General features: G+C 39.3%; 1 protein-coding gene across 1 annotated transcript in view; it reads right to left on the bottom strand.

Moving 5' to 3' along the window:
* LOC108053359 (zinc finger protein jing) overlaps positions 1-13,671 on the bottom strand; it is a 134,207-nt gene extending 120,536 nt beyond the window's left edge. Inside the window, exon 1 of the mRNA XM_017135974.2 lies at positions 11,920-13,671. Within this exon, the coding sequence (XP_016991463.1) occupies positions 11,920-12,593 (674 nt within the window). The 5' untranslated portion in view covers positions 12,594-13,671. The remainder of the gene's footprint in view (positions 1-11,919) is intronic.
* Positions 13,672-13,873: the final 202 nt, after the last annotated feature.

Here is a 13,873-nt window from a genome sequence, read left to right as displayed (position 1 = left end):
GTGACGCGTAAATGTCACCCTGAGGTGGCTTCCTGTATATATGTAGCTGGGTGACAACGTTTACCCCATGATCCCCCCGCTACACTCCACCACTTTGGATGTTTGGTTTGTTTTATGTCTTGGCAAACATTTGATAAAGCACAAAAAAAAGGGGGAAAATAAAACGAAAAATCCCAAGGCAAATATGGAACGAGTAAAAGTTAAACAAACAAATAAATATTTGTTAATCATTTCTGTCACCGACTTTTCTCATTGACTGTGTCCATAACGGCGAGGTTTTCTGTCGTTGAACTTTCCGGCATTTGTGTGTCAATTTTAATGAGCGCAGTTAACATTTGGAGGTCCAAGAAAAGTTATTTACCACTTGACACGGGGCAAGCGGCAAAATTTAGTGTATTTTCTTTGACATTAATGGTTTGATTTACAACAAACATTTACGACTGACAGCCGCCCAACGAGGAAAACACAGACTCCGCCCACATACTATAGTATGAAGGGATGCACGAAGAAACGGAGTCAGAAACGAGCGAAAAATTCCCTCACGCACTTTCCCACTAAATCGTTTAAGTGTCTTTTAATTAAATAAAAATAAATGTTCAGGGCTTGCTGAATGCCCAGGTCCGAGTTGTAGCGGAGTTCGCAGGGAACTGAAAATATCTGAGGAATGTCAGACGACTTTTGGTCAGGCCATCTCATCTTGGTCAGTTATCAGACATTTTTCTCGTTTCGTTTCGTTTCGTTTCCATTTCTTTTTTTTATAAGTTTAAAGGCATTTTGCAATAAGCACGAAGACAGAAAGCAAAGAGCGATCAGCAGAAAAATATAAAGAAAATAAAAAAGATTTTGTTCCTATTTTATTCATAAACTTTTTTTTACACCCCATCAGGAACTTTGAAAACTTTGGTTGGGAACCGGTATTCCGCTGCCTACCCATCCCCATAAACACTATATATAAGGAAAGATATATATACATATATATTCAGCAGACTGCAGCAGACAGGAGCAGATGAAAAGACAACAGCGACAGACAAGGCCTGGGCTAAAGTCAGACACAACCAAACCAAACCAAACCGAAAATGTATCTTACGGATACACAAACATGCCGCACGTCTTTGTCTACGTAAATGGCCCATGAAAATGAGACAAGAATATATATAGACAGCACCAGCACCAAAAACAACGAGCAACTCGACAGGAACAACAGCGAAAGGACAAGAGCAGCTCAGCACGATAGTCGCCGTCTTCGGCGATTCGCTTCGCTGGCGACATCTTCATAAAATAAAAATAAAAATAAAAAAGTGACAAAAATCGCGTGTTGATAACAGCGCGTGAAATGGGGGGTATGCCCCCCACCCCACTGTGGGCATGGGTGGACTTGGTAGCCCAAAAGGATACAAAAAAGCTGTCAATGAAGTTATTAAAGCTAAGCAAAGGCATGGTTATTTTACAAGAGAGCAAAAAGTAAAAATGGTGTTAGGGATTGAGGTCTTTGAAGTGGAATCAACAGCGATAAGTTCTTACCTTATCTTCCTATAACTGTTAGGCACTCATCCTAAAAATATTATAATGTAAGCTAGCTTAGGTAGAGCGCATTAAAATCTTTATTTGTAGGAATTTCTTAAAACATATAGATAAAAATAAACCAGTCTACAAAAAAATAAGCCTTTGTACTCCTGATTTAAACCTCAGTTGAAAGCTACCAATTAAAAAATCAATGAAGTTATAAAGAAGAAATTTTACTCATGTACATATATTCCAACGAGTGAAGTACAATCTTGTAATCTAAACTCGAAAATGGAATTCAAATATGCCAGCTATTACATCGATGGCGATTGCCATTACAAACTTGAATCATTTGGTATTAAAGTGCGGTAATTGCCACGCTTCGTTTGCACTGATGCAACTTTTATTGCTTCGGTTTTTTGCTGCTTGTTGTGGCGGAAAAGGCAAATTGAATTTCTAATGAACAAAACATGAAAATTTAATCAAAACTCGCTGAATAGAGCACAAAATATCATATGCATGAGATTAAAAAAAATACAAAAGTACCTCTAATAGTATTATTAGATTTTTCAGCTTGAAACTATTTGAAAATATTTACCCATCATAAATAATTTATTTGATTTAGGACTAAAGCTATTTATCAAAATTTGGTGCTATTTACTATTCACCCATTCTGTTAAATATTAATAAAAACATTTTGAATTGAATTTGCAGGGTAGCTACAAATCTGAAGCTAAATAAGATATCATTTTTAATTAACTACTGATAAACGTAGTCATAAATACATGTACTTATATGGGTGACTTGTAATGTCAAAATTCAAGTTGGCGCATTAATTGAATAGTAGACCTATAAGTTTAACTAATTCCGAAACGCTTTGAAGTCGCTGAACCTTTAATTCGTATGCGAAAATGTCTCTTTTCAAATTAATGTCCAGTTTTGTTGTGTTAATTCAGCAAAAGAGTTCAATTTTGGTGAGTGGAGGGAATGACTGATTGGATGACTGGCTGGCCGATACGCTTCACTGATAGACTGCCATGTGGCCCCTCGGCTCAGCGTTAATTACATTTCCATGCTGAGCAATTAAAGCCCAGCTGAACAAGGTAATTTATATCAAATCGAAGTTGGTAATGCTCTTGCAATGTTTTTTTTTTGCGAATACATTTTTTTGTGTTGAGGAAATACGTTTTATCTAATGTTTAATGGTAATAAAAATGTAGTTGGAAATTTATATTTTTAAATGTAATCTAAAGAGTTCTAAGTACAATAAATACGAAATTTAGAAAAAATTTACTATTCTTTATTTTTTTTTTATTTTATAACTTTTAATAATGTTCTATGATCAAGAACGAATTTTTTATAAAGAATGCTAGTATACATGTAGCTTTAATTTTGATAAATTTTTTCTTTGTTTCATTTGAGAAATATATATACATTTTAAAATAATAAATTTTTACAGATCATTTAAAAATAAACGCCTTATGAACGCCCCTTTACTTATTTTTTAAAAGTATTTAAACAATTTTCTTAACCCCCAAGTTATTGAAAATCTTTTGCCTAGCCTTCTACCAACCCTAGGTCATTCCACATTTACCTCTTGAAAGGGTATTCCGATAGGTTCGAGTGCTTGATTGGACAGCCGACAGCGGGCCTGGTTGTTAAGTGTCGGTGCTTGAGAGTACTGGCAGCCCACCGTGTAATCATAAGCAACATTGTCAATTACTCAATCATTGACAGAAAAAAATCCACGCGAATAAATGAAACGGTGGCGTCCACTATTATAGTAATTATGCTTTGTCGGTCACTGTGTTCGCCATTGTGAGTGTGAAAAAGGTCGGGAGCGATGATTACTTGCGAAAATACTATAATTTGATTGAAAAGGTGTTAGAGGATTTATGAAATCGAATGAAAGTAGCACCTGTTGCGGGTTAAAAGGACATTTTAAAACATTCAAGCGCTGAATCAACATCCTGCATTCCCTTTTAGCTTAATTAACTTTTAATTACCATTTGTTTTTGGTTTCGCTTGAATTGCCGCTGGTCGTGCTACCACATGCAATTTAATATGATTTTATTTAAAAATAACTTTATGCAATCAATTTGATTTTATTCCAGCTAATTAGAATTGCAAACGCTCTTCACCTGCCGACCGCAAACTAATTTTACGCGCAAACAAAAAGTAATCAAACACAAATAAAAAGGCACACATTTTCAAACCATTTCTGTGACATTGCCTCTGGATATTTATTAATTAATATATTTTGACACACAATTTCATGTCTAATCAATGGACCAAACAATGGTCGAGAACCACAACGACCATACCAACATGCCAGCAAATTCTATGAACAACTCAAAAATTTCAGTTTCAGTTGACAATTCAATTCACTTTGATCAAATGTCAGCTTGACACTTTTTAAGCAGATTATAATGGTTGTTTAGTACGCCACGCTCCCCTTCCATTTTATGCCACCAAATCACTACCAAAATTGTTTTTATTGTCTGTTTAGTACGTTGTTATTGCTATTGCTATTATTTTCTGCTTCCGACTTTCAATGAACATTCAACCAATTCGCCTTCATTCACTTTTCTTAGCCTCCCTTTTCCGCTCGTCAGCTCTTTTTCATTTTTTCTGTAATTAGCTTTGTGATTTGAGCTTTTCTTCAACTTTTTTCCACTCGATTCGCGTTTTCAGTTATACTTTTCCTTTTGAGAGCTTATTTTTGGGTGATTTTGTTTCGATTTAGCTTCGAAGTGGAGCAAGGCACATGTCAAGGTCAATGTCAAGCGAGAAAAAATCATGAACAGCGGAGGGGGAAATAATAAAAAGTGGGAAGAAACCAACGAGTTTCCAAAATACTTACATTCAGTTGGAAATTTTCAAGGTATTTAACCGAAAAGAACTGGGTATTGAGCACAAATTGTAGATATATTAGTGGCCTTTATCACTCCATTACCGCAACCCACATATATTAAATAATAAAATAATACAAATTTGCATGATCTTTGAAATGCGATGAAACAATAGGAGGTTGGATGACAATCTATAAATTGGACATACTATCAATGATTTCAAAAAAGAACACTTTCAAATATTAATTTTAACATTTAAATTATATATTTTGCTGCTTCAGCTTTTCCGTTCGGTAAACTTAATGATACGCCATGGAAAATTCGATGTCATGGCATCAAGTGCCCCTCTAACGTACATTCAATGGTTCACTCGATGCCTGTTGCAGATGCTGATGAAACTGCATTTGCTGGGACAGTTGCAGTTCTTGTGCAGCAGAGCAGCGGCAGAATAATTGCCACATGCGCCACAGAATTGAGTTCAGTTGTTGGACTTCTCACCGCACGGCCACCATGCCCATCACTCATACGCCATGTTTGTCCAGTCGATGCTTAAAAAGTTAATGACTAATTTTCGCCGGCGCACAGCTCGAAAAAAGCCAATGCCTGCAATGGCCATCAGTTGGTTTTCGGGATGCCTGTCTGGCCAGGGATGTCAGTTGCGGATATATGGGAGGAGTATGGGTTTAGCTTTTCGACGTGTTGCACTGCTTTTCTGCTGTTATTTCAGCTGCATGCAGAATCAGGGAGGGATGGCTTGTGTCCGCCTGAAAGTACACGCTACACTGACAAACAAAGTCGCACAGAAAACTAACAACTTAATTTATCAATTAATACAACAAAATAACTTCCATGAGTCGAACTTCCCCAGGCTCAAAATCACTCTACACTAAACCCGATAAAAGGGCCATTCGCGCTTTTACTACATATAAATTTAAAAAGTTTGGTTCTATGAACTTAATTAAAACTTAGTTAATCAAATCTGTTAAAAGCATACGGAAAAACAGTTTATTTTTAGATCAACAAATTTAAACTATCTACTCTTTAGTAATATTTTTTACTAAGAGAAGATATAATTAGAAAAAGAAAAGATATTGATGTTATCAAAACAAGTGCACCATTCCCTTACCATTCTTTAAAAGAAAATTGTTGTTAAATTTAGAAATTCCGCATATGGCAAGACACTTAGGAAATTTTTTTATGAAAAGAGTTTCCAAAAAGCTTTCTTAAATTAAATACATTTCCCTACGAATTTCCTAAATTAAGTTTATAATTCTCTTGAATATATAGTATGCCAATCGACTTGTGCTGGTTTTTGGGTATGACAAATTAGAGTTATTTTTGGGATGTTTATTTCAGCAATTCATTAATTCGTTCTTTAAGTGTAAAACCGAAAGGCATAAAAGGGAAAGAGTTGGTGGGAGAAGAGCGTCCATCGCGCGCCGCCTGACGTTATAATTAATGAAAATTTGCCACGATTCAGTATATGTATGCTGTTGCCCGTCCCAAAAGTGCGCTCACAAAATAGATGCGAAATCCGGCAATACAGCAACGGACCACGACGCCGCATGCAGACATTTGGCTAATATGATTTTGATTTTGGTGGCCGGCATTAGAATGCCATTAAGTTGTCGGTTTGTTGGTTTTCTTTCCAACGGGGTTTACACACTGTGATTCTGGCGCGTCGATTTGCGCATGAGATGTGTAAGCGATGCATAAATTATGCATCTGTTGCACAAATGTGCTTATGGGGGCAGGCAGGCCCTAAATGGAATACTTGGGGCGGGTCAACAGACTCATGGGGTCTGGGCACTTACTGCCGTCTGGATGGCATTTCCTGTCTCGAAAGCCCTAATTTAAGAGCTGAATTATGTGTTGGAGCACGGGACTGATTAATTGGCATTTAGATTCACAGTCTAAATTTATCTTGATATGTGAAATAGGGTGAAATAATATACGATAAATAGCATTATTGGCATTGTTTAATAGGTTAGAATTATTTATAAAGGTTAATATAATCTATTGTCCATTTTCAAGTAAAATTTAAAAATACTTTGGCGCATTCCAACAATTTACATCTCGTAATGCTGGTAAGTGTGGGTTAAATTTGTCATTAAAGCTTATTTTTGCACACTTTTCCTGCCATGTTATACACCTAATTTCCCCTAATAGCGATTTTCACTCCCCTTTTCCTTTGGCTTAACCCAATAAGTCGCTGCTTGAGACCGGCTTTCAGTTTTGCCTTTTTGATTTATGGCCCCGAAAAGTCGCGCACGTATTGCAACTAGTTCGGACCACCCCCTCTCCGCCCTCTTCACCGCCCCCTTTTGGCCCTCTAGCCATTGTTTGTAGAGACAAAGTAGCGTGCGAGCAGGGAAAACAACTGCAAACGGCACAAAAAAAAAATGTCTGCATTCTACAATTGCGAATTGCATTTTCCATGGAACGTAAATAGAAGCTATTTAGCAAAATGTGCACGAAAAACAACAAAAACAAAAACAACAAGGAGGGAGGGGGGCAGCATCCCAGCTAAAAAGATACAGCCAAGAGCGGGGGGTGGGGGCGTGGCAGTGGAAGGGGCTGGGGTACGGCGGCTTTGCTCCGTTTTGAGGTCAATGTACAAAGCATGCAGCCAGGCAGCATTTATTACGACTTAATGCGCTCCCTGAGGGAACTTTGGTTGTTGGGATGTGAGCGGTAGGGACGGTAGGGAAAGGCTCTAATTTCGTGTTTAAACTGCTTTTCACACAACCACTCTCACATGCGAGGGCATGGTTGGTTGTGGTTTACAAAAAGAATATATAAAAACGAAAAACATGAAAAAGAGGATTTTAAGTATCCAAACCGAAAAGAAATGCAGAGCCTTCCACAGAAATATCAATCATGCCTAAATAAGTATTTTATAGATAAGCCGTTTTATTATTTTTTATTTAACAGTGAAATAGACAACTGGTTTTTACAATATTAAGTCCTTTCTTTAAATTCGAATCTAGTCTTCTATTTTTTTCACTTCAATGGACAAATTTTGTATCTTCTTTACGCCTCATAAAAAGTTAGGAGTCGAGTTCAAGTCTCATTAAAATATGGACATTTGTATTATAATTTAAACAAATTTAATTTTGAATTGTGCAAATAATACACTATAGTAGAGTACCTGAGATCTAAAGTCTTTTGGGTCTTATTATAAACAATTATTTTTACATAGGGTGTCTTTAATAGAAATATGTATATCTACTTCCACTATTTACCTCATAATTTCTTATTCGTTTAATGGGTAACCAAATCCCTCTTAAGCATAGCATACCCTGCACTAGTAGGGTATCAGAACCTAAACAAAAACAACAACCAACTAACAATCCGGCGAACAAGTGGAAAAAGGCAACAAGGGCTGACAGCAGGAGGTGCAACAAAGACGGGCTAAAAGCAGTGGCGGCAGCGAAGAGGGGGTTCCACTACAAGCAAAAGAGGAATTGCGGCAATAAACCAACACACACGCGCCTGACTACAACAGAACACAATAAAAAATTTACAAAGAAAACACTAAACAAAATAATAATAAAAAAATGTGTACACGATAAGAAAAAATTCTTACATAAAATGTTAAACTATATGGAAATACATTTCAGTTTTATTAGGCAGATGTACGAGTATATTAGCTATCATACACGCTTGAGTTGCCGGAACTAATTTTTTTCGCTGGGAACCACATTCGGTTGTCCTATCAGAACGGGAAAACGTTTTCTGTTTCTTTATATTTTAATTATCAGCACAGGATAGAGTTTGGATCCAAAAATGAGCATTTATCCACTTGGAAAGAACATTACAGTTTTAGTCAGAAGTTTGCAAAGCACTAAATGAAAATATTTGACCAGATATATGTATATAATATAAAATATGTCCGTGTCTATTAAAACTATTTTCCGAGTTTTAATCTTTGATTTCCGTATGTATTGTTTCTGTTGCAGCTAGTATTGGTTTTGGAACAGCCAAGATAGGAAGACTATACATCTAGCTGCCATAGGACACAGGTAATGGGTAATTTAAAAAAAAATCATCAAAAATCAATTTTTAATTAAAGCAACTGCTCAATATCAAAACGAAATTACCATATTCGCCTGAATGGCATCCAGTTTGGTAAAAAACCATAAGGAATTATATAGAGAATTTAATAAATGTATTAACTAACATATTTTGTATGTAATGTTAAGTGAATATTAATTTACCGATGTCAATATTATTATAATAATATTGGTTTTAATTCGTGTTTAACGTTATTTCGCTTAATTTAAAGTTGGGACAGAGATTGTTGGTGAGAGAAATTTGGCAACGCGTATTCCTAGAGTGGAATGCATAATCATAAACGGGGCAATGGGTGTGTAACTTTGCGACTTGATTAACTCAAGGCGTTTCCTATTTCTGTCTACTAAGTGGTAGTACTTAGTAGCGTGTTTTAGCTTGCCCCTCAAAGTATATATATTTCGATAATCGATGTTCGACCGCCCGTGGACGTGAATGGGTTCACTGTCTACGATAAAGTTGGCCGACAAAAATCGAGAGTGCAGCTTTGGCCCCAAAAACTTGGCAAGCCCCCATGCATAAAAGACCAAAAGGAGCCACCAAATGGCAATGCCAAGAAATGGCAAATAGCATCAAGAAGCACGACCACTAAAGATACACGACCCACGGCAAGAAACAAGCACTAGCTATTGCAACTTATTATATTACACTTTCAACGTCATCGCGCGATGTTGCCGCTGTCAATGCAATTGCAATTGCTGTTGCTGTTGTTGCTGCTGTTGCAGTTGCTGCCGTTTCGGAGTCACTTAAACGAGATAAATCAACGTGGGCGATTACACAATATCTCAGGGTGATTGTCTCCCTCTCGCTCGCTCGCCCGCGCTCTTCTGTTTCCCTCTATCCGCTGTGCATGACTTGGCGAAAAGTGCAACAGCAACAGCAGCAGCAACATCAACAGCAACAGCCCACAATCAGCAAAAGACTCGCGCCATTGGAGCAGTGGGTCGCTCTTGGGGTCTTGTGGAAATATGTGGAAAAACGTGGAAAACCTGTAAGACAAAAGTCGACAAAATCAATAGCACACACACTGCCACACGCGGGCGACACTGCAAATAAACAAAAATGATGACAGCAATTGCAGCAGCAACAACAATTGCCGCTGCTGAAGTAGGCAGTTACTCTTGCAGTTGTTGTATTTTCAGCTTTATGAGCAATAATTAAAGTTAAATGCCTTTGCATACGAAGCTGCGGATGTTACTTGCTAGCTCTACTCATTTGTATACACTGGCGCTGGCGAAGACTGCAATTTGCTCGTTTTTCTAAAAAAGAAATACATTTTAATGACTCCCCTCAGTGGAAGTGCAGTGTTTTTTTGTGGTTCACGTTCTCTACTTTTTTTGCTAAAGTTTAAAACAAGGCAGCGAATCGGGGTCACCGAAAAGAATTGAGTTCGCAACAATCGGAGACTATCGGTGGATCCTAAGGTGATCATCTTGAGCTAAACATGCAGACAAATATTCATGTTTAATTTACCCATGGATTTATTTTCAGAGCTGTTGCCAAGATGCAAATGGCATCAAAGCTTCACAGCTCTTCAAAGATTCAGTGCAAAAACAAGGCAAATCAAAATAAAAACAAGCCAAACTGAAAATAAACAAAAACATGGAAAACCAAAAGCAACCAAAAAAATTCATGTTTTGTGACGGCGACAAAAAATACTCAAGCACACATACAAAAAAAAAAACCAAAAACAAACAAAATAAATAAATCAAAAAGAGTTCAACGACCAAAAGTTAAAATGATTTCCGACTGGCGACGAAGAGGAGCAAACGACGACATCACTCACGAGCCGACGACGAGAAAACGCGAACTTTGTGGGGGGGTGGGTGGTGTATCTTGATACGGAGGGCGGTGATGAGGCCAATTGACAAAACATTCGCGACGCGTTTAACGTACAATACAGCGATATCACATGGAAAGTATTTGATATGCGCAAGTGGCGTATGGATAGAAACAGAACCAGATTAGAAATGGGAGCCCATGGTTAACTAGCCCGCTGTATGATTTTCATGATTGAAATGCAAAGTCAAGAGTTTGCCTACGAGACATATCCAAGTTTGAAGTTTCATTTGGACCGACCGAATATGTATCTGCATCTACATCTACATCTCAATGCAGCCAGGAAGCCGCCGACATTTGCTCAGCCGCCCACGCGCCGCACATTGAAAATCAGCAGCTAGTGCGGCTCATCAGCGGCCATTTGTGGCTGATAAATGAACGCATGTTGTGCGTATCTGCCAGATACAAATGCCTGCAGTCCGTTGCGGCCTTTGCTTTTCTTTGTTTCCATTTCGCCTCTGCCGCCGCCGCCGTCGCTACTGCGCTGCGCATTTTTAATGAGCGGAAATTAGTTGGCATTGCGGCAAGATGTTTTTGTGGCTGCCCATTTAAGTAGATACAAGTGTATCTGTAAGTCATAAATTCACAATCTATGAGGCGCGTGCCTCGTGGGCTCTTCACAAGACTTGGCTTCTCACAGGTACAATTATTGAACCGATTACATGTCAGATAAATTTAGCTCAATCGGTTATTAGCGTTCTGCTGATATTTCTGCTCGTTGGATATTTGATTAATGCATTGATTACAGCTTGGATGGTTTGCAGTCTATTTCGGTTTGGTATCTTGTGGATTATGGTTTGGTTCACTTTTTGGCAGTGCAACGCGTAGATATATTTAGAGAATCCGCATTTAGCTCAGTCTTGGCAGAGCCAGCCAGCTCTCAGATACACTCTTGCATTTCCGTTTATAGCCAGCCAGTGCATACAAGAGATGCATTTGGCAACCTGCTTTGTTAGGGCCAGTACATTTAGGACTTTGATTGGGGAAAAGTGAAAATGTTATTGATTATTTTGACCCAGTTTAACGTACATTCGATAGGTATTCCAAAATGTAAAATATGCTGGACTTATACGGCTTTGATAGATGATTAAGTACTTTATTGCTCAACCAGATAAAACTTTGTTCTGTTGTTTAGAGAATAATAATCAGTGCAAGCTTCATTTGCCAAAACCAATCATGGCCAGATAACTTTTATAGTTAGTCTGACTGACTTTTTCTTTTAGTCTTTGATTGAGTGGTTTAATATTATTCTATGCTCATCAAAGGTATACATGAACAATACATGGGCTACATTATTATGAAACAACTAAAATGACTGGAGTAAATATAATGTTATACCTATTGGTTTCATATTTAGAGACCAGAGGCTAAAATGACATACTTCCATTAGGACATTGGAATGAGCAGCAAAGATTCAGTAAAATATAATATAAACGCTTAAAGAGCAGTTTTTTGTAAGGATTCCAAATATTTCGGAAATGAATAAAGAATATAAGAAATTAAAAGGAAAAGCACATATGAAAGAGCACGTTATATAGTGATGTTATTTATGTATATTTTCGAATCTGCCTTAGTCAGTGGGTTTGTGTGTCCAAGCAGTCGCTGCTGAATTGTACACCATTTCCGCATTATAGCCACAACATGCACTCACCTGTCTGATGACTCCGATGAATCGTATCGATCCAGACACCGCTTCTTGGATCCCCTCGTTCCGCGCTCTCCTCCGCCGTTTGTTCTTGGTGCTGTTGTTACGCTTGCTGTTTTGCCGGCTCCCACTCGAGTTGTTGTTGTTGTTGCAGTCTTCCTGGCGCCCTGATAGAGCTGAGATCGCAATGCGTTTATATCCAATTTGGCTGCCTGGCCGCCAGCCCCGCCCCCCACGCCACCCGCCCCCCGCTTGGTGCCCTGCACGATGCCAATGCTGCTGGGCGTGCTGAAGGGTCGCGCCGGTTTTGCCGGGGGTTTCAGCTCAATATTCGAGGTGGCAGAGGGGGCAGAAGGGGCGGTGGGCGGTGCGGGGGCTGACAACAGTGTGGCGGTGGGTGTGGCTTCTGCTGCTGCTGTTGTTGTTGTTGGTGTTGTAGTAGGTGGTGCTGTTTCTGTGTTGCTGTTGTTGCCGACGCCGGCGCCAATTGTCAAACTATTTAAATTGACGCCGTTTTTCAGCTGATCAAACAATGACAAAGCCGCGTTGGAGGTTAAAGTTTTCTTTCCCGTTGTTGCTGTTGTTTTGCCGATGGGCGGGGGCGGGGACAGGGGGGAGACCGCTTCAGCTGGCAATTCCTTAGTCTTTAATGCCGTATCCTTTGGCTGAGTGGCTGACATTTTCCCTCGCTTTGTTTGCTGTATGCCTTGAAACTATTTTCCTTGTCTTACTATTGCAACGATGCGCTTAATTGCTCTCAACTGCTGCCATTATTCCAAAGCCCCTTTGCCACACAAATGCTACCTTCTTAGGTTTTATTGTTAGTCGACGGGAAGCCAATCTTAATTGCTCTAATCGGAAAGTTCTTAGTCAGCAATTCGAAACCGCACTGCCTTTAAATGGTATTTCCATTTCGATTTTCCCCATTGGCTTGCATAAATTGGTATTTAAATTTCGCCATGAACTTGCACTTTTCCGGCTTTTGTGGGTCGGGCTCTCGAGTTACGAGTGGGGAAAATGATTATACAAATTAAACAGAAATTCATTTAAATCAATTGCATTTTTGGGCTTTTCGCATTTAGCTGCACTTCACTTCTGCACTTATGACACACATTTTTTCGATTCGATTGATATTTCAGACGAGAAATCACTTGATCAGCATTTAATTACTCAACGTTGCGGGATTGATTTTGGTTTTGGTTTTGCGAGGAATTGTTGAATTACGGGCTGCGTTATCAAGTGTTTTACTGTGCTTTATGGCTTTGTGAATGGCTGATTGCTATTTCGCTTTTCGTTTGTTTCCGGTGCACACCCGAAACTCATTCTGCAAGACGGACGAAGACGATAAATTCGAGAATTCAAGAAAGCATTGGTACCGAAATTGAAACAGATGCCGAAACGGGTAAGTCAGGTTAACCGGTCCAGCTTTTGTTTAGTGCCAACAATGACAAGTCAGCAAACAAATCGCAATCTAATCAAATGCATTCCACTGTGCCACTCACTCGGCAAACTAGTAATTTGCTTATCACGGGGCCAACTTGTCTGGCAAGCACGATATTAATAATTAATGCAGCGGCTCGTTCGCTACTGCTGTTAATTGCCGCCAATTGCCGTGTAACCAAATTAAACAAAGTCAAAGAAGCGATGCACTGCAAACTGCGAATTCCGGAAACCCATCGATTGGCAAGCGAAAAACTGCGATCTCCACACGAAAAAGCTGCGGGCTGCTCTCGCTCTGCCTGCCGACTGACTGGCGAGTGGGGCCGAGTGGAGTGGGAGTGGGCCGAGCGCCACGGCCCCACCCGAAGCGGGAGCCGACCGCAGCCGAAGCGACGGACCCGAGTGGCTTAGCCAACTAGAACCGGGCACAAATCAAGATACGAAGCACGCGAGGCAAGAACGAAGGCAACGAACTGCCGTTCGTTTACTTGGCGCCCAACGAGGGGCACTCTCGAGCGGG

This window comes from Drosophila rhopaloa, unplaced genomic scaffold (genome assembly GCF_018152115.1).
Source record: "Drosophila rhopaloa isolate 14029-0021.01 unplaced genomic scaffold, ASM1815211v1 contig_115, whole genome shotgun sequence".
Classification (NCBI taxonomy): Eukaryota; Metazoa; Arthropoda; class Insecta; order Diptera; family Drosophilidae; genus Drosophila; species Drosophila rhopaloa.
The sequence above is the reverse complement of the archived record's forward strand: the minus strand, read 5'-3'. Positions and strand labels throughout refer to the sequence as shown.